This window comes from Halichoerus grypus, chromosome 15, assembly GCF_964656455.1.
Source record: "Halichoerus grypus chromosome 15, mHalGry1.hap1.1, whole genome shotgun sequence".
NCBI lineage: Eukaryota > Metazoa > Chordata > Mammalia > Carnivora > Phocidae > Halichoerus > Halichoerus grypus.
Window position 1 is genome coordinate 53903154 of NC_135726.1, and position 25263 is coordinate 53928416.

Sequence of the window (25263 nt, forward strand, 5' to 3'; positions counted from 1 at the left end):
CGAGTCCAAGTCTGCAGTCCCCACCCGCGCCTTCCCTGGTGCCCCGAGAATCCAGCCCCCACGCCTGACAATGAGGTTTCGGGGAGCATGTTTATTCATAACGCAATTCAATAAATACGGCTCGTGGAAATGGGTTGGAGGGCCAGGGAGGTGCGTCTGCGCCGCAGCCGCACCGCTGGGTCAGGGTTCTGGAGTTTCCAGCATGTCCGCCAGGGCTCTGGAGAGGACGCAGAGGTTAGACAGCCCAAGTGCCCAAAGCTCACCCCAGGCGCTTAGATGGAGATGTTAACCTGCCCATTTTACCGACAGGGGAATGGAGTTCCAGGGTCGTCCAATCACTCAGCGGGACCTCGCCTCTCTAAGGGCCCTTAAACTGCCCCCCTCCACACACTTACTGGTACAGGGAGGAGGAGAAATAGTCGACGTAGCTTCCTGTGGGAGAAAAGATAAGAAGAGGCTTGAGCGGTACACCACAGGCGAAATTAGGGGGCCACTGATTCACCGAATCCGGAATCAGAACTAGCTCCGCCCCCCTTTTTCTTAATTCCTTCTACTGGGACTCCTTTCAAGGTCCAGCGCCTCTCTCCTTGCTCCTGGTGTTCCCATTCTCCAGAAGCCCCTTTTCTTCCAGTTCTACCTGCTTTGGCCCCGCCCGTTCGTTTCTAGACCCACCCTTCAACCTTCCACCCCTTGCCTACTAAGTAGGCTTCAGCATCTAGCCCCACCCCTCCCTAGGTCCAGGCCCCGCCTCTCCGCGCGTGCCCCGCCCCACCCGCAGACTCCCAGCCTTGGCCACGCCTCCGCGCCTAGCCACGCCCCACAACCTGCCGGGCCCGCCTGTCGGATTTGGCTCCGCCTCCACGGAGTTTGCCTGGCTGGGCTCCGCCCACGCTCACCTGGAGTGCAGACAGTTTCGCAGACCAGCGGGCAGAGGTAGCAGAACTGGCAGTGCTGGGGGCGGGGATGGGGAGAGAACTATAAGACATGGTCGGGGCGGAGCCGGGATGGGGGCGGGTGCCCGACGGGGGCCCGAGTGGTAGGTTAAGGTCAGAGGCGGGATCGAGTGTGGAGTCAAGGCTGCACCAGGGATGGAGGGTTGGGTCAGTCTGAGGGCAGAGGCCAGGATTTGGGACTGTGGGTGCCCAGAGGGCCCCCGGCCATCCTGGGGCCTGGTGGAACCTGGGTCCGGGGAAAGTGTCACCTGGCACTGGTCGCAGTGCTCCCCCATGTTCTCCTCGTCGCAGTGACAGTTCTCACATTCAGTGCATCTCTGGGAAGGGGAGGATTCTGGTTTGCGGACACGGTTTGGGAGCCACCCGCCAGTCCTCCACCCTGCCCCCTGGACATTTCCCCAACTCCCGACGCTCACTACCTCCCACACTGAGCTCAGCAGCTTCCCCCTCGTTCCCCTCTTGCAAGGTGACACCACATCCCCCTGTCACTGTGGGCTGGGCCTGTGGGTGTTCTCTTCATGCCTTGTCCCTATTCTCCCTCCCCACAGCCTACCAGGCCCCAGCCCCATTCCACCTGCCCCCTCTGCCGGACCCTCCCCTCCATCCCCATATCTGCAGGTACAGCTCAGGCCTCACTCCCTCCTGGACCATTGCCCCAGCCTCCTCCCCAGCTTCCTGGCCTCCAGTCGGCCCCCTACATGGCCCCGGAAGTGCCTCTCTTCACCTGGCACTGCCCCTGCCCCTCCTTTGCTCAGAGCTGTCCCCAGGCACCTTAGAGCCCCAGGACAAATTCCAGGGACAGCCTGGAGGATGGACCTGGGCTGGGCACTCACATTGCAGAAAGAGCAGTAGCCACACAGGGACCCAGGCTGGTAGTTCCCGTACTCCTGGGCACCCTGCGGATCTGTGGGGACAGGAGAGCAGCAGTGAAGCAGGCTGACTCCACTCCTCCCTGCCCCCACCTGGCCAGATCACTTACCCGTGTCCTCGCCACTCTGCTCCTCACTGGAGCCACCTCCAGCCACCTCCCTCCTGGCCAGTGGGTTAGGGATGATGGTGAAGGGGAGCTCCTCTTCCTCCAGCCCCTCCTCCTCCTCCTCTTCCCCCTCCTGGTGGTCTTGGCTCAGTGGGGCATGAACCTCAGCCCTCCCTTCCCTCTTCTCTTCCTCCTCTTCTCCCTCCTCCTCCTCGTGGCTCACGCTGAGGCCGTGACCTTCATCGTCATTCTCTTCATCCTTCTGGTCCAGGCTGCCATGGTGGGTGCCTTCTTCTCCCCGTTCTGAACTTTCATCATCTTCCTCATGGGAGCTCTGGTCCTCCTCCTTCTCCTCTTCCTCCTCAGAATCTCTCTCCCTCAAATGGCTTCTGTCCTTGACCCCCATGTGTTCTGGCGGCTGGTGGCTAATCTCATCTTCCAGGGACCCTCTGTGGCCAGTCCCTTCATCTTGGTGGCCTTGTTGCCTGTGGCTGGGAGCCTGGTGGCCAAGCTTGTCAGAGATGTCCTCATCTTCATCCTTGGGGCCTCCATGGTGGTGATGGTCAGGGACTGCTGACTTATATTCATCTGGAAAGTCCTCCTCCTCAGTGCTCTTGGGGCCTGGGTGTTGCGAGCTTGCAACATGGTGGCTGAACTTGACTGTGATCTCCTCTTCCTCTTCGTCCTCATCTCCAAGGCTATGAGTATGTCTGGGAATCTGGTGCCAGTGTTCGGTGGACACATCTTCATCCTCATCTTCTTCGTCTCCATAGCCTAGGTGTCCGTGACTGGGGATATGATGATGGTGTTCATCTGATACATCTTCATCCTCTTCCCTCCCATGGCCTTGGTGCCTGTGGACCTGGTGTCCGTACTCAGTGAACATATCCTCTTCCTCATCTTCTCTGTGGCCTCGGTGTTCAGGACTGGGGATATGATGATGGTGTTCATCTGAGACGTCCTCATCCTCTTCTTTCCCGTGGCCTTGGTGCCTGTGGGCGTGGTGTCCATACTCAGTGGAGACAACATCATCATCATCATCATCGCCTTCTTCTTCTCTGTGGCCTTGGTGTCCGTGACTGGGGGCATGATGGGGATATTCATCTGAGGCATCTTCATCCTCTTCCCTCCCGTGGCCTTGGTGCCTGTGGGCGTGGTGTCCATACTCAGTGGAGACAACATCATCATCATCATCACCATCACCTTCTTCTTCTCCATGGCCTTGGTGTCCGTGGCTGGGCACATGATGTGGATATTCATCTGAGTCATCTTCATCCTCTTCCCTCCCGTGGCCTTGGTGCCTGTGGGCCTGGTGTCCATACTCTGTGGAGACCACCCCTTCCTCTTCATCTTCATCGTCCTCTTCTCCGTGGCCTCCATGCACATGCCTGATGCTATGATGGCGATACTTGCTGGACTCAACTTCATCCTCATCCCCGTCCTGATGGCTGTGGCTTCTGTGGCTGGGGAAGTGGTGCCCGTGCTCGTCTGAATCATCCACATCTTCGTTCCCATGGCCTCTGGGCCCACGGGCCTGCCGAGCATGCTCTGTGAAGACTTCTCCATCAGGGATATTCTCTTCTCTGACCTCGTGGTCTTGGTACCTGTGGTCTCGGAGCCCATGACTGTATTCCCTGGAGACATCCTCATTCTCATCTCTGTGGCCTCGGTGGCTGTGCCTGGGGTGGCCAAATTCGCCTGGCACATCCTCTGAGGGCCCCACGACTCCTGCATTGTTGTTCCAGTTGCTGGGGCCCGGCCCGGCCCCTCTCAGCTGCTGGGTCATGGCGGGGGGGAGGAGCAGGCTGACCATGGCAGCCCAGAGGAGAGAAGTGTGCAGCCATGGCCCACGGTGGCCCATGGGGACGGACAGGCAGCAGAGCTTCTCCCAGGGCCGGCTCCAGCCAGATGAGTGTTGGGGTCCTTGCCCCTTTTTGGGTCCTTCTGGTTCTTTCTGCCTGTGTCGTTCCCTTGCCGTGCTCCCCGCTGCCTCTGCCTGGCTGCCTTTCTCCAGCCCTCACTGCTGGACACCCCTCAGAGGCAGTCTCAGGAGCCCCCTCACCCCCCTCTGGCCCTCCCTCCCCACCTCCCAGCCAATAGGGTCTCTCTCCTCCCCTCTCTGCGGCTAAATTTACTTTCAGCCCTGAGTTATTCTGGGTCAGTCCCCGCCTGCCCCTCCCCTCCTGTTCCTCCTCGTCCCAGCTGGGGAAGGGGTAGGTGAAGGGATCTCAACTTGGCCAGGAGTGGGGGCCAAGGACTGGACTTGGTACTTCCAACAAGTTCATGTTTGGCAGCTGCAAAGATAATGGCTAGACTTTTAGTGGGCCAAGCTGGGGGGAGCCTAAGGCAACTGTGGGGGCCGGAGGGACCCATCCGGGAGGAGAGACCCCTGCCATGGAAGGATTGGGGACTGGATTCTGGGGAGTTTCTCCCCAGAAGGGGAGCCTTTGCTGAGAGAGTGGATGACAGTATGGAGGCCCTGGACAGGGGTGGAAGGAACTCGCTCCAGCACACGCACCTATGACCTCCTGTCCCTGAACTCGGAGCCAAGGGCAGAAGACCAGGCCAGGCCAGGGCTATAAATACAGCGAGGGGGGTGGGGGCTCAGGTTACCCAGCTAGGCCGCAGCTGTCCCTGTCAGAGCTGCAGGAGACACGTGGCCCTGCCTGTCTGTGGGTCACTGTCTCCCACTCCTCACCCTGTCACTATCGCCCTGGCCCTTTGGGTCCCCAGCCCTCTTTATGAGTGTCCCTCTCTCATTTCTGTCACCCACTGTTCCCAACCACAGGATTCTATCTTCCTGTCACTCTGAGCATCTGCTGTCCACCCAATTCTTTCTCTCTTTCTCTCTCTCTCTCTGAGTCAGTGTACCCCCTGAATCTCTGTTCACCCCCTTTCTGATTCTCTGCCCCCTACTTAAGTTTTTGTGCCAACCCTCCCCCCCCTCCAATGGATTAATGTACCTCTCCCTATCTCTGGCATTCCATCTTGGGTCTCTGTCCCCCTCTCTCTGGATCTCTGTTTCTTTCTCTCTCTGGTCTCTGACTTCCCGTTTCTGGGTCTTGTCCCCCTCTCTCCGGTTCCTTGTCCCTCTCTCAGTCTCTTGTCCATCCTTCTCTGGATCTCTGTCCCCTCTCTCTGGATTTGTCTCTTTCTGGTCTCTGACACCGCTTTTCTTGGTTTCTGTCCCCCCCTTCTCTGAATCTCTGTCTCCCCCTTCTCTGGATCTCGGTCCCCCTCTGGGTCTCCGTCTGGCCGTCCCGTCTGGCCCTTTGCCCCGCCTCTCGCTCTACGCATCCGCAAGACTCCCCGCCCCCCAGACCTTGCCCCGCCCCGGCTGGGAAGTGGCGGATCCGGTTTGTCCTGGGCGGGTCTGGAAGCGGGGTTGGTGGAGGGAATGTAGGCGGCCGGGTAGGTTGCGGAGGCTGCTGCAGCATGGTGGGTCCGGAGAAGGAGCAGGTACAGCGGCCAGACTCCCGGGCTTGGCCTCTGGTTCCCAGAGAGGAGGGTGCTGGAGACCCAGATTCTTGGTTCAGATGAAGGAAGGGGTCGGGGTGGGGGGTCCCGGAGGTTGGGGGTCTCCGGACTCCTGGGTCCTTGGGGACAGATAGGAGGGGGGCTAGGGGAGTCCTGAGGCTGGGGGAGGAAGGCGCTGGGGTCCCGGACTCCTGGGTCCTTGGGGACAAGATAGGAGGGGGGCTAGGGGAGTCCTGAGGCTGGGGGAGGAAGGCGCTGGGGTCCCGGACTCCTGGGTCCGGGGAAGGGTGCGGGGTGGGTGCCTCCGTGTCCGATAGGACTGAGCTGGAGCCCTCCCACCCCTTGTTCCCGTCCTCAGAGCTGGATCCCCAAGATCTTCAAGAAGAAGACGTGCACGACATTCATCGTTGACCCCACAGATGCGGGGTGAGGAGTTCGCCCCTGGGATCCACCCCGGAGCGTCCCCAGAGCGTCCCCGGCCCGCTGACCCCGCCCACCTCCGTCCGTCACCCCCCCCCCCCCCCCGTCACTGCGGACACTTCCAAGGGCGTGCCCTGGTGGCGCTCTCCCTTGGGAGGCTTTGGGTCCGTGCAGACTCTTCCAATTTCCCTTCGGTCAGGGTCAGTGTGAAAGCCCCGGGCTTCGTTCTGTTTCTTTCCTTCCCTGTGTCTCTTCTCTGCGTCTTCTTGCGTCACTTTCTTTTTCTGTTTTGGCTGTTTGTTTTATTCATTCATTCATTCATTCATTCCTTCATTCATACACCCAAGAAGCCCTCATTCAGTGCTCCCAAGGGAGCATAATTATCACCAGCACAGGCGCTGCCAGGGTTCACATGTCACCTGGGACTGGTGCTGTGTGGCTTTGGGTAAATCATTTCACCTCTCTGGGCCTCATCTGTCCCCTGGACATAAAGACAGACCCTACCTCCTGAGTGGGCATTTATTGGGAGGATTTAAACAAGTACCTGCTTGTGAATTTCTGGAATGGGGCCCAGCACGTGGCTGGCGCTGGAAAATGCCTGCAGAGATCACTGGAAGGAAGCAGTGATCCTGTGTGGAAGCCCCGCGCTCAGGCTCGGTGGCCAGGGACACCTGCACGAGTCCCGTGGGGTGTTTGCCTACCTTGAGGAGCTCCCGGCCTTCAGGGACGGTCTCTCCAGTGGATTCTGGCTTTGAAGTTGTTTTCAAGACAATCTTTGGGGCATGGGAAATGTCATCATTCCTAACTCAGTGTGTGCCGTGCACATCCTAGTGCAGTACGTCTTGCAATGATGTCTAAATATAAACAGATTGGGGGTGAGTGCTCTAAACCTTTTTACTGATGGGGAGTGTGGCCAAGGCAGTTGAGGGACCTCTGGTCTGGCGGGAAGAGGACTAAGGCAGAGAGATGGGAGCTCTGAAAGACGGGCAGCTGGGGCCCCGCCTGAGCCCCAAGGAGGCTCTGGCTATGGCTGGGGAGGGGACACAGGGTGTCACTGGTGGCTTCTGGAGGAGGAGGGGCCAATGAGGTGGCATTTAAGGATGAGCTGGAGTTTGACAGTTGAAGGCAGCCGGGGAAGGAAGAGCGTGGATTCAAAGGTGTGGGAAGAACATGTGCAAAGTTCAAGGTGCAGGAGGCCTCCATGGAGGAGGGCGGGCCAGGACCTTGGCCCTGGGGTGCTGGGGAGCAGTGGGAGGGGCAGGATCAGCTCTGGGTGTGGAAAGAGCCTTTGGGGGTTGTGTGAGGATGAATCAGAGTTCGAGAAGCCTCGGAAGAGGCTGGGCTGGGGTCTGAGTGGGACGGGAAGAGGCCTGAGCCAGGCCACCCCTGTGGGGACACAGGGTGGGGACAGGGACAGGAGCTTGGGGACTGCTGGATTTGAGGAGTAAGAGGGGAGTAGGACGGGGGAGGATGGCTCCTGGACATCTGGTCTGGGACCTGAGAGACAGTGGGGTTGTCCCTGAGACAGGGAATCCAGGAGGATGAGCAGGTCTGGGGAATGTTGCCAAGCTTAGCGTGGGCCTTCAGGTATTAGGGGACTTGGAGGGGACTAGGGGATGCTGCAGACCTGGGTCTGGGACTTCTGTCCCACATTCGAGAAGTCTTAGTTGTAGATGGTAACTGAGACTGTGGAAGGAGGTGAAATGTCAGGGGGCAGAATGTGTAAAGTCGGGGCAGGTGCATTGGCAACTCTATGGCCTTTTTTTTTTGCAGGGAAGAGTATTTTTATTTTTTATTGTTTTTTATTTTTAAAGATTTTATTTATTTGAGAGAGAGAGAGCACAAGCAGGGGCAGAGGGAGAGGGAGAAGCAAGCGTCCCACTGAGCAGGGAGCCCAATGCGGGGCTCGATCCCAGGACCCTGGGATCATGACCCGAGCCAAAGGCAGACGCTTAACTGACTGAGCCACCCAGGCGTCCCTGGAAGAGTATTTTTAAAAACCTGTCTCTGAATGCCTCAAAACAAACATGCCACCTCACAAGTCACCACAGTCTCCAGCACATCCGCAGATTTCCACCTGATGCTTCTTTTTTTTCTTTTAAAGATTTTATTTATGTATTTGAGAGAGAACACCAGCGGCGGGGGGGAGGGGGAGGGAGAAGCGGGAGGGAGAAGCGGGCTCCCCACTGGGCAGGGAGCGGGGCTCAATCCCAGGACTCTGAGATCATGCCCTGAGCCAAAGGGAAGGCAGATGCTTAACCGACTGAGTCACCCAGGCGCTCCTCCACCTGATGCTTCTTTCCCTTAAATTATTTGCTTGGGCCCTGGGGCATCAAGTTTGAGACCTATGCAGGGAAGCCACGTGGTCTGGGGCTCTGGGAACACCTTCACTCGAGGGAGGCACAGAGAAAGAGAAAAGCCACCAATGTGGCAGGGACAAGGCAGCCAGGGGAGCGGTGTGCCCTGCCAAGGGAAGGAAAAAATTTTTTAGCATCAGTCTTTGTGCTGTGACCAGTGCCATTTTGTGATAGTCACACGAGACCTGAATAGAGGCCATTGTGTTTGGGGATATGCTGGTCATTGCTGATATTATCGGGAACAATTTCAGCTTCAGCGGCCACACAGAGGAAGGAAAGTAGGAGGTAAGAACTGCAGAGTGGGGAGTCTGCCAGTTCTGTCCACCAGAACTTTCTGCAACGGGAGAAATGTTCTATATCCATATTCAATATGGCGGCCACTGGCTACATGTGGCTCTCGAGCACTTGAAATGTGACCAGAGCAACCTAGGAACTGAATTTTGTAATTGTATTTAGTTTTAATTTATTTAAATGTAAAGAGCCACATGTGGCTAAGGTCGATTAGATTAGACACCTTAGGTTCTGGAACATTCCATGAGGAAGTTTCATCTACAAGGACTAGTGGAAAGTAGATGGAAGGTAATGAGGGGGTCCAGGGATGGGGTTGAGATAGGTGAAAGGATCAAGAGGGTAAACTGAGACATGCCAGCTCCCTGGAGGTGGACTCAGAAATGAGGAAGGATGTGCCCCTCACTGTAGTCACTGGGCCAGGAGAGGGGCTGAGTGTATTCTGTTCATCCTGGGTGTGGATTGATGGCCATTCTTTCAGTGTCTTTACAACTTTTAACAAATCCATGTACCACCGGTGGTATTATTCTGTGAAACTGGTCCTTAAGTTAAGGCTCACTCGGCTTACGTAAATTCAGGTCTCCTCCACTATCTGAAATCCCTTCTGGAATCAGGGACTAAAGAGACGTAGATACATTTTCAAGTAAATTCTTCATTTCCCAAACCCATGTTGCTTGCTCTTTAAAACTCAGAGGCCCATCACTTGTCCATTTATTTAAGGGATGCAAGGGATACTTGTACATTTAAGGGGAAAAAAAGTTTTGTCTATGATTACCATAAATGAAAAAACTTCCTAGAGAAAGAAGCCATAAAAGACCATCACAATGAGAAGCAAACGAAGGCATTTCCTTTCTAACTGGACATTGTTGGCAGCCCAATGTTCTGAGCCTGAGGCCGGCTTCTCTCTTAAAAAAAAAGAGTAGCGAGGCGCCTGGCTGGCTCAGTCGGCGTGAGCAGGCGGCTCTAGATCTCTGGGCTGTGGGTTTGAGCCCCACGTTGGGGTGTAGAGATTACTTAAATAAATAAACTTTAAGAAAGCGCCCAGCAAAGCCTCTCTCCTTGACAGTAATCAGGAGAACTGGAAAAGGCAAGGTTATTTAAAGCTCTGTGTGGCCTTGGGCTGGAGTGGTTTCTCCGCCCGAGCCTGGTATGCAGCCCTCATTTCAGAACGCTCCCTGTGATTTCCCTGAAGATGGCTGTGTTACCCTTGTCTTGATCTGAAGAGGAAATGGGGGCTCAGGGAGGTGAAGCCCAAAGTCCCACAGCTGCCCCCGCCTCTGGGTGCTCTCTGAAACACTCTGGATTTTCCTTTTCGTGGAATCTCGTCTGTTTGGACTGGGGGCAGCCGGGCCGGCCCCTGATGGCTGGTGGCACTTCTGGAATGCGGGCCTCAGTGAGGGTGGGGCCCTGTCCCCTCCCTGCTCCAGCTTCCTCGAACCCCTGTGGCTCCCTTCCACCCCAGTGAGGGGCAGCGCCAGGGTCAGCATGGGCTATGCGTCAGACTGGGGGCGGGGGGCACATGCAGAAGTGTGGGCGCTTCTACAGGATCCTTAGGGTCGGGGGAGGGGGGAAACCCCTGGGGTTCATGCTCCCCTCCCCCCTCATCCCCAGAGGAGCCCTGTGCCAGTGCGGGCGTCCCCGGAGCACCCACCCGTCAGTGGCTGTGGAGGATGCCTTTGGGGCAGCCGTGGTGACCGTGTGGGACAGTGACTTGCACACCACGGAGAAGCCCACTGACGCCTACGGGGACCTGGATTTCCTGGGCGCCAGCCGCAAGGCCAGCAACGTGAGGCCTGCATGTCTGGGCAGGGCTGGGGTCGGCGAGCGGGGCTGCATGCGCCAGGGGCTCCCCGAGTCGGAGTCTGGGGGTGCTGCAGCTGAATGCTGTCTCCCCATTTGCCCATCCCTGTCTTCCCCTCTCCCCGAATCTCTCTCCCTCCACCCCTGTCTTTTCCAAGTCTGTCCCCTTTTCTCTGGGTCTCTGACCCCTTCTCCGTCTTCATCCCTTTCCCCGTGTCCCCTCCTCCTGTGTATCCACAGTTCCTCCGGCTCTCTGACCGCACGGATCCAGCTACCGTTTATAATCTGGTCACCCGCACATGGGGCTTCCGGGCCCCGAACCTGGTGGTGTCAGTGTTGGGGGGGTCAGGGGGCCCCATCCTCCAGACCTGGCTGCAGGACCTGCTGCGACGCGGGCTGGTGCGGGCTGCCCAGAGCACAGGTGACTGAGGTTGGGTGGCTGGCTGTGCCCCCTGAGCCCGGGCCCCTGCCCATCTCCCCCACTTCTCTGGGATGCGGTCTCCCCCCAGCTCTGACCGGGTTTTGGTCTCACTGTCTCTTCTCTCTCTCTGTCCCTACACACCCATGTCTCTGGACCTCACCATCACTCTCTGTGTCTCTGTAGGGGCCTGGATTGTCACCGGGGGGCTGCACAGGGGCATTGGCCGGCATGTTGGTGTGGCTGTGCGAGACCACCAGACGGCCAGCACCGGGGGCACCAAGGTGGTAGCCATGGGCATGGCCCCCTGGGGCGTGGTTCGGAATAGAGACACCCTCACCAACCCTAAGGTGGGACCCAGAGTCTTGGAAAAGGAGGGGGCTGGGAATCCTGGGTCTGGGGGCCCGGACCCCTGGGTCTGAGGGAGGAGGGGCTGGGGGCCTGGACCCCTGGGTCTGAGGGAGGAGGGGCTGGGGGCCTGAACTCCTGAGTCTGAGGGAGGAGGGCACTGGGGGTAGGACTCCTGGGTCTAAGGGAGGAGGGCTGGGGGTCTGGACTCCTGAGTCTGAGGGAGGAGGCCGCTGGGGGCCTGGACCCCTGAGTCTGAGGGAGGAGGCGGCTGGGAGTCTGGACCCCTGAGTCTGAGGGAGGAGGCGGCTGGGAGTCTGGACCTCTGGGTCTGAGGGAGGAGGCGGCTGGGAGTCTGGACTCCTGGGTCTGAGGGAGGAGGGGCTGGGGGCCTGAACTCCTGAGTCTGAGGGAGGAGGGCACTGGGGGTAGGACTCCTGGGTCTGAGGGAGGAGGGCTGGGGGTCTGGACTACTGAGTCTGAGGGAGGAGGCCGCTGGGGGCCTGGACCCCTGAGTCTGAGGGAGGAGGCGGCTGGGAGTCTGGACCCCTGAGTCTGAGGGAGGAGGCGGCTGGGAGTCTGGACCTCTGGGTCTGAGGGAGGAGGCGGCTGGGAGTCTGGACTCCTGGGTCTGAGGGAGGAGGCGGCTGGGAGTCTGGACTCCTGGGTCTGAGGGAGGAGGGGGCTGGGTGTCTGGACTCCTGGGTCTGAGGGAGGAGGGCTGGTGTCTGTCCTCCTGGTCCTGATGGAAAAACGCTCTGGTCTGGCCGCTTGTCCCCCAGGGCTCGTTCCCTGCGAGGTACCCATGGCGTGGCGACTCCGAGGACAGGGTCCAGTTTCCGCTCGACTACAACTACTCGGCCTTCTTCCTGGTGGACGACGGCACCCACGGCCGCCTGGGCGGGGAGAACCGCTTCCGCCTGCGCTTCGAGTCCTACGTGGCGCAGCAGAAGACGGGCGTGGGAGGTGAGCGGCTTCCTCCGCCCGTGGCCGCGGCGCAGGGCTCAGGATCCCCGGGGTCCGGTCTGGTGGAGGTCTGGGGACTGAGGGGCGGAGGAGTTACCTCTGGTCAAGCTCCTTCTCCCACTATTTGCTTTGTCTTTAAAAATCTTTGTCTCGAAATCACACGAAAGCGGATGGCTCGGTGCAGTTTTAAGAAACTGAACCCGCGTGTGCAGGGAGCACCCAGATCAAGACACCTCTCCCCGGCCCCCGGAAGCCTTTCCCTTCCCGCCGCCGGGGGTCACCCGGGGCCTGCGAGTAGGGCGGGGGGGGGGGGGGGGGGGGGGAGGGGTTCTGACCGCGCCTCTGCTGCGTGTGAACAGCATCCTACACCATCTGCCCGTTCTTGACTCTGGCTTGCTGTAGTTGACGTTATTTCTGTGAGATTCACCCCTATCATTGCACCAGTTGTGGTCTGTAAGTAACCCATGGGTCAAAAAAAGAAAAAAAAAGCCAGAAAATATTTTGAACTGGATGGTAAGAAATATAGGACCTACGAGCACTTTTGGAATGGAGCTAAAGCAGTATCTAGAGGGAAATTTGTAGATTTAAATGCATATATCAAAAAATGGAAGAAAGGCTGAAAGTCGATGATTTAAGCCTCCAATTAAAAACAAAACAAAACAAAACAAAAAACCAGAAGGGCGCCTGGCTGGCTCAGTCAGTAGAGCATGTGACTCTTGATCTCCGGGTTGTGAGTTGAAGCTCCACATGGGGTGTAGAGATTACTTAAAAAAATAAAATCTTAAAAAGAAAAGAAAGAGGGGCGCCTGGGTGGCTCAGTCAGTTAAGCTTCTGCCTTTGGCTCAGCTCATGATCTCAGGGTCCTGGGACTGAGCCCCGCATCTGACTCCCTGCTCAGCAGGGAGTCTGCTTCTCCCTCTCCCTCTGCCCCTCCCCGCGCTTGTGCTCTGTCTCCCTCTGTCAAATGCTCTCCCTCTCTCTCAAATAAATATATTTTTTTTAAAAAGAAAGAAAAAAGGGAAAACACCTCCAAACTCCTCTACCTGCCCTCTTTCCCCAAGCTGCATTGAATTTATGTCACTTTCTTTCTTTTTTTTTAAATTTTATTTATTTATTTGAGAGAGAGAGAAAAAGCATGTACATAGGGAGAGTGAGAGGGAGAAGCAGACTCCCCGCTGAGCAGGGAGCCCAATGGGGGACTCGATCCCAAGACCCTGAGATCATGACCTGAGCCGAAGGCAGACGCTTAACTGACTGAGCCACCCCGGCGCCCCTATATGTCACTTTCTTTTTTTTTTTTTTAATTTTTTTATTGTTATGTTAATCCCCATACATTACATCATTAGTTTTAGATATAGTGTTCCATGATTCATTGTTTGTGCATAACACCCAGTGCTCCATGCAGAACGTGCCCTCCTCAATACCCATCACCAGGCTAACCCATCCTCCCACCCCCCTCCCCTCTAGAACCCTCAGTTTGTTTTTCAGAGTCCATCGTCTCTCATGGTTCTTCTCCCCCTCCGATTTCCCCCCCATATGTCACTTTCTGATAGGTTAACGTGGTATTTGTTTTTCCATTTATTCAAGCCTGGTCCTTAAGTAAGGTTTGTCAATTTCCTCATAAAAATCTCATACCTTTCTGGATGAATTAATTCCCAGGTAATTTGTCATTTTTATGAAAACATGGATAATCTAGTTTGGAGAAAAGTTTTTTATTTTTGTGGTTTTTTTTTTTTTTTTTTGGTATCGGTTCTCTTACCAGATTCTTATTAATATTTATTTATTTTGAGTGGAGTCTCTCCAATTTTCTGAGAATCTAAGTCATGTTTTCTTCCAGTAGATACCTTTGTCTCTTCCAGCTTAAAAAAAAATACTAGTTTGCATTCCAATTTTACTTTCTTTCATCATTACATTAGGTCAAAACTCCTGGATGAGTGTGAATAGAAGTAACGTCTTGTTTGTTATTTTACTGGGAATAGAATTAGTAGAAAACTATCTTACATGATTTTGCTTTTAGGCTTTGGAAACATTTTTATTGTATTTAGATAGTTTCTTTCTTTCTTTCTTTCTTTCTTTCTTTCTTTCTTTCTTTCTTTCATTCTTTTCTTTCATTTAAAGATTTTATTTATTTGTTTTTGAGAGAGAGAAAAAGCAGGAGCAGGGAGAGGGGTGAGGGGCCGAGGGAGAAGCAGGCTCCCTGCTGAGCCTCAGGGCACCCGATACAGGGCTCGATGCGGGGGCTTGATGCGGGGCTTGATGTGGGGCTTGATGTGGGGCTTGATCCCAGGACCCTGGGATCTTGACCTGAGCCGAAGGCATATGCTTAACCGACTGAGCCACCCAGGTGCCCTCTTTCTTTGATTTTATTTTTAAGAAATCTCTACACCCAACGTGGGGCCCAAACTCACAACCCTGATCCAGAGTCACATCCTCTACCAACTGAGCCAGCCAGGTGCCCCTAGGTAGTCCTTTCTAGTCCTTATGTCCTTCATTTCTGTTTAAACTTCCATCCTTTCCTGGCTCCTGGGCTGTTAAGCAATTACAGGAATGACTCATGCCATAAATACCTGCTTCATTTGGGAACCTAGGAGTCCAGGCCCCCAGCCCCTTCCTTCCCTGGGAAGTCAAGTATTACTATCTTCAAAATCTGATCCTTCCTAACCTGCTCAAAGATATGACAATTCCCGTGAGCCACAGGACACAGGATTAGGCAGAAGCCAAGTTTGTCCCAGGGACTCATGGGAAATATGGTTCTTTCCCATCTCTGGCAAAGGCTGATGGGAGGTGACCAAGCCCCTGGCTCTCTTCTCCCCAGGGACTGGAATTGACATCCCTGTCCTCCTCCTGTTGATCGATGGTGATGAGAAGATGTTGAAGGTATAGGGTTTAAGTGGGGAGGTGGCTGGGAGCCCTGACTCCTGGCTCCTGAGTCTCAGGGGAGGACAGGGCTGGGGATCTGGACTCCAGGTGGGATGAACACTTGCCTTCCCTCATCTGACGGCCCCTTTTATCCTGTAGCAGGTAGAGAATGCCACCCAGGCTCAGCTCCCCTGCCTCCTGGTGGCTGGGTCCGGGGGAGCTGCAGACTGCCTGGCAGAGATCCTGGAAGACACTCTGGCTCCAGGGAGAGGGGGGAGCAGGCAAGGTGAAGCACGGGATCGGATTAAGCGTTTCTTCCCCAAAGGGGACCCTGAGGTTCTGCAGGCCCAGGTATGACATTGGGGGCCCAACTCTGAATCCTGAGATGGGAGGGAGCTGGGGACCCGGGTCCCTGGGTCTTGAGAGATGAGGATGCTGAGGTCTTGGAGTCCTGGATCCCAGGGAAGAGGAGAATGGAGGCCCAGACTTATGGATTTGAGGGAGGAGAGGCCTGGGGGCCCAGACTCCCAGGTTCTGGGAGTCAAGGGTGCTGGGCATCTAGACTACTAGGTCCTGGAGGGAATGGTTTCCTGTGACTCTGCAGACAGAGTTGGGCTTAGGGTGTGGAATTCGGTATTCTGCAGGTGGAGAGGATCATGACCCGGAAGGAGCTGCTGACAGTCTATTCATCTGAGGATGGCCCTGAGGAATTTGAGACCATTGTTTTGAAGGCCCTTGTCAAGGGTAAGCCGACCCCAAATTCTCCTCCTCTCTCAGCTCAACTTTGGACACCTTTCTTGGCCTGGGCACTTTATCCGTCCTCTCTAAAGTTGGGCTCCTTTTTATCTCTTTTCTTTTTCTTATTCCCCTTGACAGTGTTTCTTGGGGCTTTGCATGGTGCTGTTTGGACAGTTTTCCCAAGATACTTTCATTATGTTCCAACATTGTTTTCTTTCTGTTGGATTCATGCATGCATGCATCCATCCATCTGTACATTGATCTTTCCATCTACCCATTATTCCATTCATCTTTCATTCTTCCATCCATCCAATCATCCATTCATCTTGCCTTCCACCCATCCTTCTACCTGTCCATCCACATATCTATGGACAGTTCCATCCACTCATTCTTCCTTCCATCCATCTTTGATCCATCCATCCATCCATCCATCCGTCCATCCATCCATCCATCCATCCTTCCATCTATCTACCCACTCACCCTTTCTTCCTTTCCTACATAGCTCCAATACATTTTAAGCGCTGAGGGGTAGGGGAGTCAGAGATGAACCAGAGCACCATCTCCCATTGAGGAACTCCTGATATTTTACTACAGGAATGGATGATGAAAACCAAGGTAGGGAGCAGAATGGCCACCTGGTAGAGGCTAGGGATGGGGATCATGTATTCATTCAATAAACATCATCCTAGGCTCCAGAGACTAAAGCAGACCCATTTCTTGCTCTGAAGGACCGCAGATCCTACTAGAGTTTTTTGGACACAACCTTAAGTAAAATTGAAGACCAAAGCGTGGAGGGGGAAACCACTGTCAGTAAAGAGACAAGGAGGAGGTGCTATTTAAATGGGTCTTGAAGAGCTAGTAGAATCTGGACTTAGTGAGATGGGGAGATAGGATAAATAAATGGTAAGGAGGATTCCTAGAACTCTGTGGGGATGAGGGTGGGGAGAGTAGTTTTGGTGTCAGAAGTTTTACAGGGAAAACACCCACTTGGGTAAAAACTCCCAAGAGGCATAGTGTCAGTCCCAGGTCCCCACCCCAATTGTATCCAGCATGTTCTGTGGTGTGACAGAAAGAGCAATTACTTTTGACTTTGGAGTCAGATGAAGCTGAATTGGAATATACCAATTTGGCCCCTCCCTTTCTGTGTGACCTTGACAAAGAGACTTCCCCCACTCTGAGCCTTAGTTTCTTTCTCTGAAAAGTGGAGATGATATCTTGCAGGAGTGTTGTGAGCCTCAGGGACAGCTTATGAACAGTGCCTGGTCTCCAGGGATGGGCCAATAAATGGGAGCTCTTTTTTTTTTTTTTTTTTAATTAAGTAGGCTCCCCGGCGTGGAGCCCAACATGGGACCTAAACTCATGACCCTGAGATCAAGGCGTGAGCTGAGATCAAGAGTCGGATGTTTAACCGACTGAGCCACCCAGGCACCCAGGGAGCTGTTCTTAATAAAATTCCATTTCCTGTGGGGACACATCCCGTAAACAGCAGCGAATGGCAGTCAGTGAGCAAATCTGCTTCACTTCACAGAAGTTAATGCACCAGCCTCTTGGGAGAAAACAGGGCGGCTATGGAATGGGTGGTTTGCAGGGATGGTGTCGTCAGTCTGTTGCCTGCAGAAGTGGAAGCGATCCCGCTCTGCTGGGGACATTGGAGCCGGCTGGGCGGGCTCAGTGATAGCAGAGTTGAATGGATGAGGTTTCAGCAGGTGAGGAAGAAAGCGGGGAGGAGATGCATGCTCCTTAAGAGTGTGGCATGAGCCAGGCACTGTGCCGAGCATTTGGCAGACATTTTGCCCATGATCCTCCATTCCTGCTTGCAGGGGGTGTGGGGCTGGGCAGAGAGGGTCAGAGGGCTAGAGGGATGGGACTTAGGGATTGATGAGCTGGGGGATGTGAAGGAAAGGGAGGGGCAGGGACAGCACAGGGACGGGGGGAGGGTCTGCCTCGTTGCCTGGGTGGACAAAGGGGCCATCCCTGAGATACAGAACCCAGGGAAGGTCAGTTCTGGGGAAAGATGCTGAGCTCCATATGGGACATGGCGAGCGTGATGGATGGGGGCGTCCAGGTGATAAATGGGGAGATGTGTTAAGGCAGCATAGCAAGTGAGATATTATAATTTTTTTTCTTGTCTTGAAACTGTGAGGAAAGTCGGGGAGATCTATAGAATCTTAGAAAAGCCCACTGTGAATTTGCTTCTGGGTTTTGAAAAGAAATATAGGGGTGCCTGGGTAGCTCAGTCGGTTGAGCGTCCGACTCTTGATTTCAGCTCAGGTCTTGATCTCAGGGTAGTGAGTTCAAGCCCTGTGTTGGGTTCCATGTCCAGCATGGAGCCTACTTATAAAATATGTATATAAAGTTATGTGGTCCTAGGCATGTGACTGCCTCTCTCTCGACCTGTTTCCTCAACCACTGGCCTTCGAGGTTCCCCACAGTTATTACCGTTAACAATGCTGCAAAGTGGGTACCATGATTATTCCCATTTTATAGATGAGGGAACAGAGGCTCGAAAGGCCAGGGGCTTTCCTGAAGATACTCCACTGGTATTGGTGGAGCTGGGATTGGAACCCAGATCCGCCTGCCTCAGAGCCCATTGTTCACCTGCACTCCACTAGATTGCCTAGTCCCGCCACTCCAGTTTTCAGAACAACCAAAATGGCCCTCCTTAGTTTTGGAAATCCATGTGAAGCAAGTGGACACAGAAGGAAAAATGGCACAGGTGCTCTGGACACCAGCGGTGTCTACACTTTGCTTGACTTCTCCTTGGAACCTTCTCTGGATGCTTCAGATTTTTCTGGCCCCTCGTTGACCGTACATGTTTGGATCCGTTAATTGTTGCGTCAAAGTTTTAAAGGCCCTTTGCTCTTCCTCGTTCTTTTTAATGACCTCCAGGGCCTTCCGGAGCCCCTCTGCTGTTCGGATTTTTTTCCCATCTCATTTTCTGCTGCTCATTTTTATTCCTCTGTCTTCTCACAAATACACTTATGTTTCTAGGAAATCAGAGTGACTCACATTTGCCGTCCCTTGCTGTGTTTGCCTGCACGCAGACCTTGGCTCAGGCCGCTCCTGCTGCCTTGGAAGTTTCTTTTCTCATCTTAGATGCACACCTCCAAATCCTGCCCATCTTTCAAAGCCCTACCTCCATGCCCGTCCTCTAGGAGGCCCCCTTGGATCACTCCACACCTCTGTGAGTGCAGCCTCCCCTAATCAATTCTGTGCCCACCTCCGAGGGCACCAATCCCTTGGAGGGTAGTTATGTGGTTTCTGGACACATTTCTCTGGAAGGATCTCCTTCAAGGCAGGGGCTGCATCCAGTTTCTTTCTCCGTCCCTCCCATTGCCTGGTCCATAATGTACGTCAGTAAATGTGAAATGGATACCTGATTGCCTTTTCTTCTTCTTGAGGACTCTAGAACGCTGGTCTGCCCTCTGCCCTGAGCTTAATGACCTTATGCTTGCAATAGCCTGACTTCTTAAAGACCCCAGACGCTACCCAACAACACCCCCTTTATATGGGGTTTAAATGTCCCGTATCTCCCATTGAAGCAAAACAGACGTTTATCTGAAATTCCTACCCCCCCCACCCCCGACTTTTCACGCACTTTCCCTCTCACTCTTTCAGCTTGTGGGAGCTCGGAAGCTTCAGCTTACCTGGATGAGCTGCGTTTGGCTGTGGCTTGGAACCGCGTGGACATTGCGCAGAGTGAACTCTTCCGGGGGGACATTGAATGGCGGGTGAGGGGGCAGGGCTGGGCGGGCTGTGGATCCTGACAAGGGGGATGCACTCTCCTCCCTGCCTGACTTCTTCCACATCTGGCTTGGTCTTCCATTATTGTCCAGCCTTCTCTTAATTGTCCATCTCTTCCCATCTTGTTTCCCCTCTCCCCATCCGTCCATTCACCCACGCACCCAGCGACCCGTCACTCCTAGCTCTGTACCCCATCTCTTGTCCTTCACGTCCGACCTCACCTGGCCTTCTGTCTCTGTGCTCATCTCTTCCTGCCAGTCCGTCCACCTGGAAGCCTCCCTCATGGACGCCCTCCTGAATGACCGGCCTGAGTTCGTGCGCTTGCTCATCTCCCATGGCCTCAGCGTGGGCCACTTCCTGACCCCGACGCGCCTGACCCAGCTTTACAGCGCAGTGCCCTCCCACTCGCTTATCCGCAGCCTTTTGGACCAGGTGTCCCACGGCGCAGGCACCAAAAGCCCAGTCCTTAAATCCTCTGCGGAGCCCCGACCCCCTGACGTGGGGCAGGTGCTGCGGATGCTGCTGGGCGAGACGTGCGCGCCGAGGTACAGCGCTGGGGGCGCCGGGGATCCCCACCAGGGAGAAGCCTGCAGGGAGAGCGTAAGGACTAGGCGCGAGCCTGGGGGTGGGAGGACGGATCTGCGGGCAGGCCTGGGAACAGGGTGTGTGCCCAGATGGGGTGGGGTGGGGAGGGAGCTGATGGTTGGGCCGGAGTCAGGAAGGGGCCAGTCCTCACCACCCCCTCAACTCGCCTGCAGGTGGGTCTGCTCTCGAACAGGGCCCACTCTGATCTCATGCTGGATGCCATCCTCGGGCAGGCCCCCTGGAGTGACCTGCTCCTCTGGGCGCTGCTACTGAACAGAGCTCAGATGGCCTTGTACTTCTGGGAGATGGTGAGTGCTGGTTTGATCTCTGAATCTACTTTCTTCTACATCCCTGTCCTTTATCCCTACTGGACCCCAGTGCCTGAGCAGTAAGAGTCCCTGACCTCTGACGTCACTCCGACCCCCACCCCGGCCTCCGTTCCTCTGACGTCACTCCGACCCCCACCCCGGCCGCCGTTCCTCTGACGTCACTCCGACCCCCACCCCGGCCTCCATTCCTCTGACGTCACTCCGACCCCCACCCCGGTCTCCGTTTCTGATCTGTGACTCCAGCTGCTGCTTCTCCTTCCCATCCCCCAATATCATGCAGTTCTCCTAACTCGTGTCTTCCCTTAGCAATGTATACTGGGTATTTTCCCTTGTTCATACATGAGAACCAGTCTCATTCTTTCGGAATGGTTACCTGTATGAGGAAGTTAGACGTTATCCTGTAACTGATGGGGAGTCATTTAAACATAGTTACACTTGTACGCTAGAGGCAAGGACATGGGCTAAGAAGGTAGATCTGGAGGCCTCCAGGCAGCCAAGATCGGGCCTGGACTAAACACCTGGGATGGAGGTGTTGAGACATATTTGGGAAGTTTGAGAAGAAAAAAAAGTCATAGGATTTGAATAGGATCTAAGATATAACCTATTTTTATGCCATAAAAATATCTTGACAGGGGGCCGCCTGGGTGGCTCAGCGTCTGCCTTCGGCTCAGGTCATGATCCCAGGGTACTGGGATCGAGCCCTGCATTGGGCTCCCTGCTCTGCAGGGAGCCTGCTTCTCCCTCCCCCTGCTCTTGCACTCTCTCTCTCCCTCTCAAATAAATAAATAAAATCTTTAAAAAAAAAAGAAAAGAAATATCTTGACAGGACTTCTTCCTCCTTGGGTTGTTTTTAGCCCCTCAAGTCATGGGTTAAATATAGATTATTTTTCATTGAGACAAAATTCATAGAACATAAAAGTCACCATTTAAACCACTTAATATTGTACAACTTAGTAGTCTTTAGCACACTCACAGTGTTGTGCAAACTCTATCTAGTTCCAGAACATTTTCATCATCCCAAAAGGAAACCTTGTACCCATTTAGCACTCACTCCCCATTCCCTCCTTCCCCAGCCCCTGGCAATGACTAATCTGCCCCCCGTCCCTATGGACTTGCCTATTCTGGATGTTGTGGCCCTTTGCACTTGATTTCTTATGCTTAACATAGTGTTTTCATGGGTCATCCAAGTTGTAGCATGTATCTGTGCTTCATTCCATTTTGTTACTAAATCATATTCCATTGTATTGATATGCCAAGCTTTGTCTATCCATTCATCTCTTGATGTCACATGGGTTGTTTGGACTTTCTGGCTATTGTGAATAATAGTGCCATGAACATTGGTGTACAAATATGTGTTTGAGTCCCTGCTTTCAGTTGTTTTGAGTACACATCGAGGAATGGAATTGCTGGATCATGTAACAATTTTAGGTTTAAGTTGTTGAGGAACTGCCATACTGTTTTCCACAGTGGCCACACCATTTTACATTCTCACCAGCAATGCACAAGGGTTCCAGTTTCTCCACATCTCCACCAACACTTGTTATTTTCTGTTTGTTTGTTTTTTATAATTGCCATCCTAATGTGGTTTTTATCTGTGTTTCCTTAATGATTGGTAACATGGAGCACCTTTTCATGTACTTTTTGACCATCTGTATATCTTTCAATAAATGTCTGTTTAGGTCCTTTGCCCTTTTTTTCTTTTTTTTTTTGGAGAGAGAGTGAGTAAGTGGGGAGGGACCGAGGGAGAGGGAGAGAGAGAATCTTAAGCGGGCTCCACACCCAGCAACTCGGGGCTTGATCTCATGACCCTGAGATCATGACCTGAGCTGAAATCAAGAGCCAGACGCTTAACCGACTGAACTACCAAGGTGCCGCAAAAGTTTTTCTTCCTTTTTTTTTTTTTTAAGAGAGGGAGAAGGAGGTTACAGAGGGAAAGGGGAGAGAATCTTAAGCAGGCTCCACACCCATCATGGAGCCCAACGAGGGGCTTGATCTCACAACCCTGAGATCATGACCTGAGCAGAAATCAAGAGTCAGACACTTAACCGACTGAGCCATCCAGGTGCCTCCCTTTGCCCATTTTTAAAATTGGTTTGTCTTGTTTTTTGTGGTTGAATTGTATGAGTTCTTTATATGCTCTGGATATTGATCCCTTATCAGGTATGTGATTTGCAGATCTTTTCTCCCTTGCTGTGGGTTGTCTTTTCACTCAGTTCATAGTGCCCTTTGATTCATGAAAGTTTTAAATTTTGATCAAGTCCAATTTGTCTGTTTTTCTTTGTTTTTGCTTTTGGTGTCACATCTAAGTAACCATCGCCAAATCCAAGGTCATGAAGTTTTATTCCTATGTTATCTTCTGAGGGTTTTATAGTTTTATAATTATATATAATTATTTAATCCTACCTGTTAATCTTATTGAGATTTCCCTGTGTGTGATGAGTCACTTCTCTTTTGCTGATTTCAAGATTCTCTGTTTTTGGCTTTCGACAATTTGATTATAATGTTTTGCAATGTGAATCTCTTTGAATTTATCCTGCTTCCATTTCTTTGCTGTTGGATGTGCAGATTCATGTCTTTCATCAAAATCTGGGGAGTTTTAGTACCCAAAACTTGAAATATCTCTATATATATCTCAAAATATTCTTTAAGTCTCGAAATATTCTTTTCTAGCCCTTTCTCGCTGTCCTCTTCCTTTGGGACTCCTATTATGCATATATTGGTATGGTTGATGGTGCCCCACAGGTCTCTTAGGGTCTGTGTATTTTTCTTTATTCTTGTTTCTTTCTGCACCCCAAACCGGATAATCTCAATTGATCTATTTTCAAGTTCGTGCGTACTTTCTTCTGCTTCCTCAAAGCTGCTGTTGAGCCCTTCTAGTGAATTTTTCATTTCAGTTATTGCACTTTTTAGCTCCAGAATTTCTACTTGGTTCCTTTTTGATAATTTGTCTCTTTATTCCTATTCTTTGTTTAGTAAGACATCCTTCTCTTGGCTTTCTTTCATTTTTGTCCACGATTGCCTTTAGCTCTTTGAGCATATGTAAAGCATCAATTTAAAGTCTTTGTGTAGTAAGTCCAATGTCTGAGCTTCCACAGAGACAGTTTCTATTGATTTCTTTTTTTTTTCTCTTTCTTTCTTTCTTTCTTTCTTCCTTTCTTTCATTATTATTAATTTCTTTTCTTCCTGGGAATATGCCATTCTTGTTTCTTTGCAAGCCTCATAGTTTTTTGTTGAAAACTGGACAGTTTGAATATTATAATGTGGCAACTCTGGAAACCAGCTTACCCCCTTCCTCCAGGATTTGTTGTTGCTTGTTGTGGGTTATTGGTGGTAGTGTTTGTTTAGTGACTTTTGTAAGCTATTTGTGTAAAGGCTGTATTCTTTGTCATGTGTGGCCACTGAAGTCCCTGTTCTGTTAGCTTAGTGGCCAGCTAGTGACTCATCAGAGAATTCCTTAAATGCCCGGGTTGGATAGGGAGAGCAAATGCCCCTGGCTTGCAGACTGGCTCTGTGTTGGATCTGCATTTCACTACTTAGGCAGGCTGTTTACAATTTTGCCTTAGCCTTCACTTCCTGCTTTTGCTGAGGTGAAAGGTCAGCAAGAGGTGAAAGCTTAGGGTTTTCTTTGGTCTTTTCTGAGCCTGCACCCAGTCTTGGTCATGCATGTAGCCTTCTAGTTTCCCTGATACATGTAGGAGCTTTTCAAACCCCTTATTCCTCAGAGTATCTCCTTCCCCAGCCACTTCCCTCCTCAGCTATTCAGTTTTTGCTTAACCCTGACTGTTATTCTCTGCTTCAGGCAGCTAAGGCTAATACATTTGTCTTTAAATGCTTTCAAACACCACCTGGGGAGCCATTTCTGCTTGGGGAAAGCCCCAAGAACAGTGAAACAAAGGCAAACCCTTGAGCTGTTCCTTCAGGGACATCTAAGTCCACACACACAACCACAATTATTTACGAGTAAGATCTGAATTGCCCCCTCTGGTACCAAGGAATGTGGGCTGTTGCCTTCCCGGCTGCCCTTGAGCTGGGGAGTTGACAGTGGTAGTTCAAATGTCACAGTGCTCTTTTACTGAAACTTGGTGTTTTCTTTCTTCGTTGAGCCTTCTCCTATTTGTTGTAAGTTTTATATTCGGTTCTGGAACTCTGAGAAAGTTGACTCTGACAGCTTTTGCCAGCTTATCTGTTGCTTTTGTGGAGAGACAGAGTTTTGAAATTCTCTACTCTGCCATTTTAGGTGACATCTCCAGCTGCTTCTTGACCTGTCTATAACCTCTGATGTCATTCTAACTCTGACCCAGCCCTTGGTCCCTGAACGACCTGACTTTTGACATTTTCACCTGATGACCACCAGCTTCTTCCAGATTCATCTATAAACACTACCTCATCCTTGGCCTCTGATGACCCTGATTCCTTTCTGACTTCTGGTTCTGTCCCTTTCCCTTGACCACAGGCTTGCCCCCTCTCCGCACCCCCTTCTGTGAACCTCTCTGAACTCTCTCCATGACCCCTCTCTCTGCCTCCCCAGGGCTCTAATGCTGTAGCCTCAGCTCTCGGGGCTTGTTTGCTACTCCGAGTGCTGGCACGCCTGGAGTCTGAGGCTGAGGAGGCAGCACGGAGGAAGGACCTGGCGGCCAAGTTTGAGGGTCTGGGTGTTGGTGAGTAAGGCATGGGTGCGTGGGGGTGGGGGGACAGGGAGCTGCCCTGCAGGGGGTTGTGCATCTCCCCACTCCTCTCCCAACCCTGCGCCTTCCCCTTCAATCCCCTCATCTTTCCCCTCACACCATCTCCTCACCGTTTCTTCCCTCCCACATAAACCTCCCGCCCCCAGACCTTTTCGGTGAGTGCTACCGCAGCAGCGAGGAACGGGCCGCTCGCCTGCTAGTCCGTCGCTGCCCGCTCTGGGGGGATGCCACCTGTCTCCAGCTTGCCATGCAGGCTGATGCCCGTGCCTTCTTTGCCCAGGATGGGGTACAGGTGAGCATCTGAGGCGCCAGCATCCCAC

The 25263-nt window shown here is 53.0% G+C and overlaps 2 protein-coding genes across 11 annotated transcripts in view; one reads left to right on the forward strand and one right to left on the reverse strand.

The window, feature by feature from the left end:
- Positions 1-71: 71 nt before the first annotated feature.
- HRC (histidine rich calcium binding protein) lies at positions 72-4028 on the reverse strand. Its single transcript, XM_036068292.2, has 6 exons — positions 1933-4028; positions 1787-1857; positions 1202-1270; positions 897-951; positions 396-432; positions 72-217 (listed from the first exon to the last, which is right to left on the reverse strand). The coding sequence occupies exons 1-6, from the start codon at positions 3788-3790 to the stop codon at positions 181-183; spliced, it is 2127 nt and encodes a 708-aa protein (XP_035924185.2). The 5' UTR covers positions 3791-4028; the 3' UTR covers positions 72-180.
- Positions 4029-5265: 1237 nt separating this feature from the next.
- TRPM4 (transient receptor potential cation channel subfamily M member 4) overlaps positions 5266-25263 on the forward strand; it is a 35692-nt gene continuing 15694 nt past the window's right edge. For 9 of the 10 annotated variants that reach the window (XR_004909586.2, XR_013444332.1, XR_013444331.1 and 6 more), the window contains exons 1-14: positions 5266-5388; positions 5765-5832; positions 10083-10257; positions 10512-10692; positions 10876-11039; positions 11820-12003; positions 14819-14880; positions 15022-15213; positions 15507-15606; positions 19219-19331; positions 19603-19944; positions 20103-20237; positions 24787-24916; positions 25090-25235. Coding sequence is in view for 5 of the 10 variants with exons in the window: in XM_036068287.2 (XP_035924180.2) it covers positions 5365-5388; positions 5765-5832; positions 10083-10257; positions 10512-10692; positions 10876-11039; positions 11820-12003; positions 14819-14880; positions 15022-15213; positions 15507-15606; positions 19219-19331; positions 19603-19944; positions 20103-20237; positions 24787-24916; positions 25090-25235 (2016 nt within the window). In the remaining 5 variants the exon portion in view is untranslated. The remainder of the gene's footprint in view (positions 5389-5764; positions 5833-10082; positions 10258-10511; positions 10693-10875; positions 11040-11819; positions 12004-14818; positions 14881-15021; positions 15214-15506; positions 15607-19218; positions 19332-19602; positions 19945-20102; positions 20238-24786; positions 24917-25089; positions 25236-25263) is intronic. The other variant, XM_078063385.1, reaches the window with a different exon arrangement.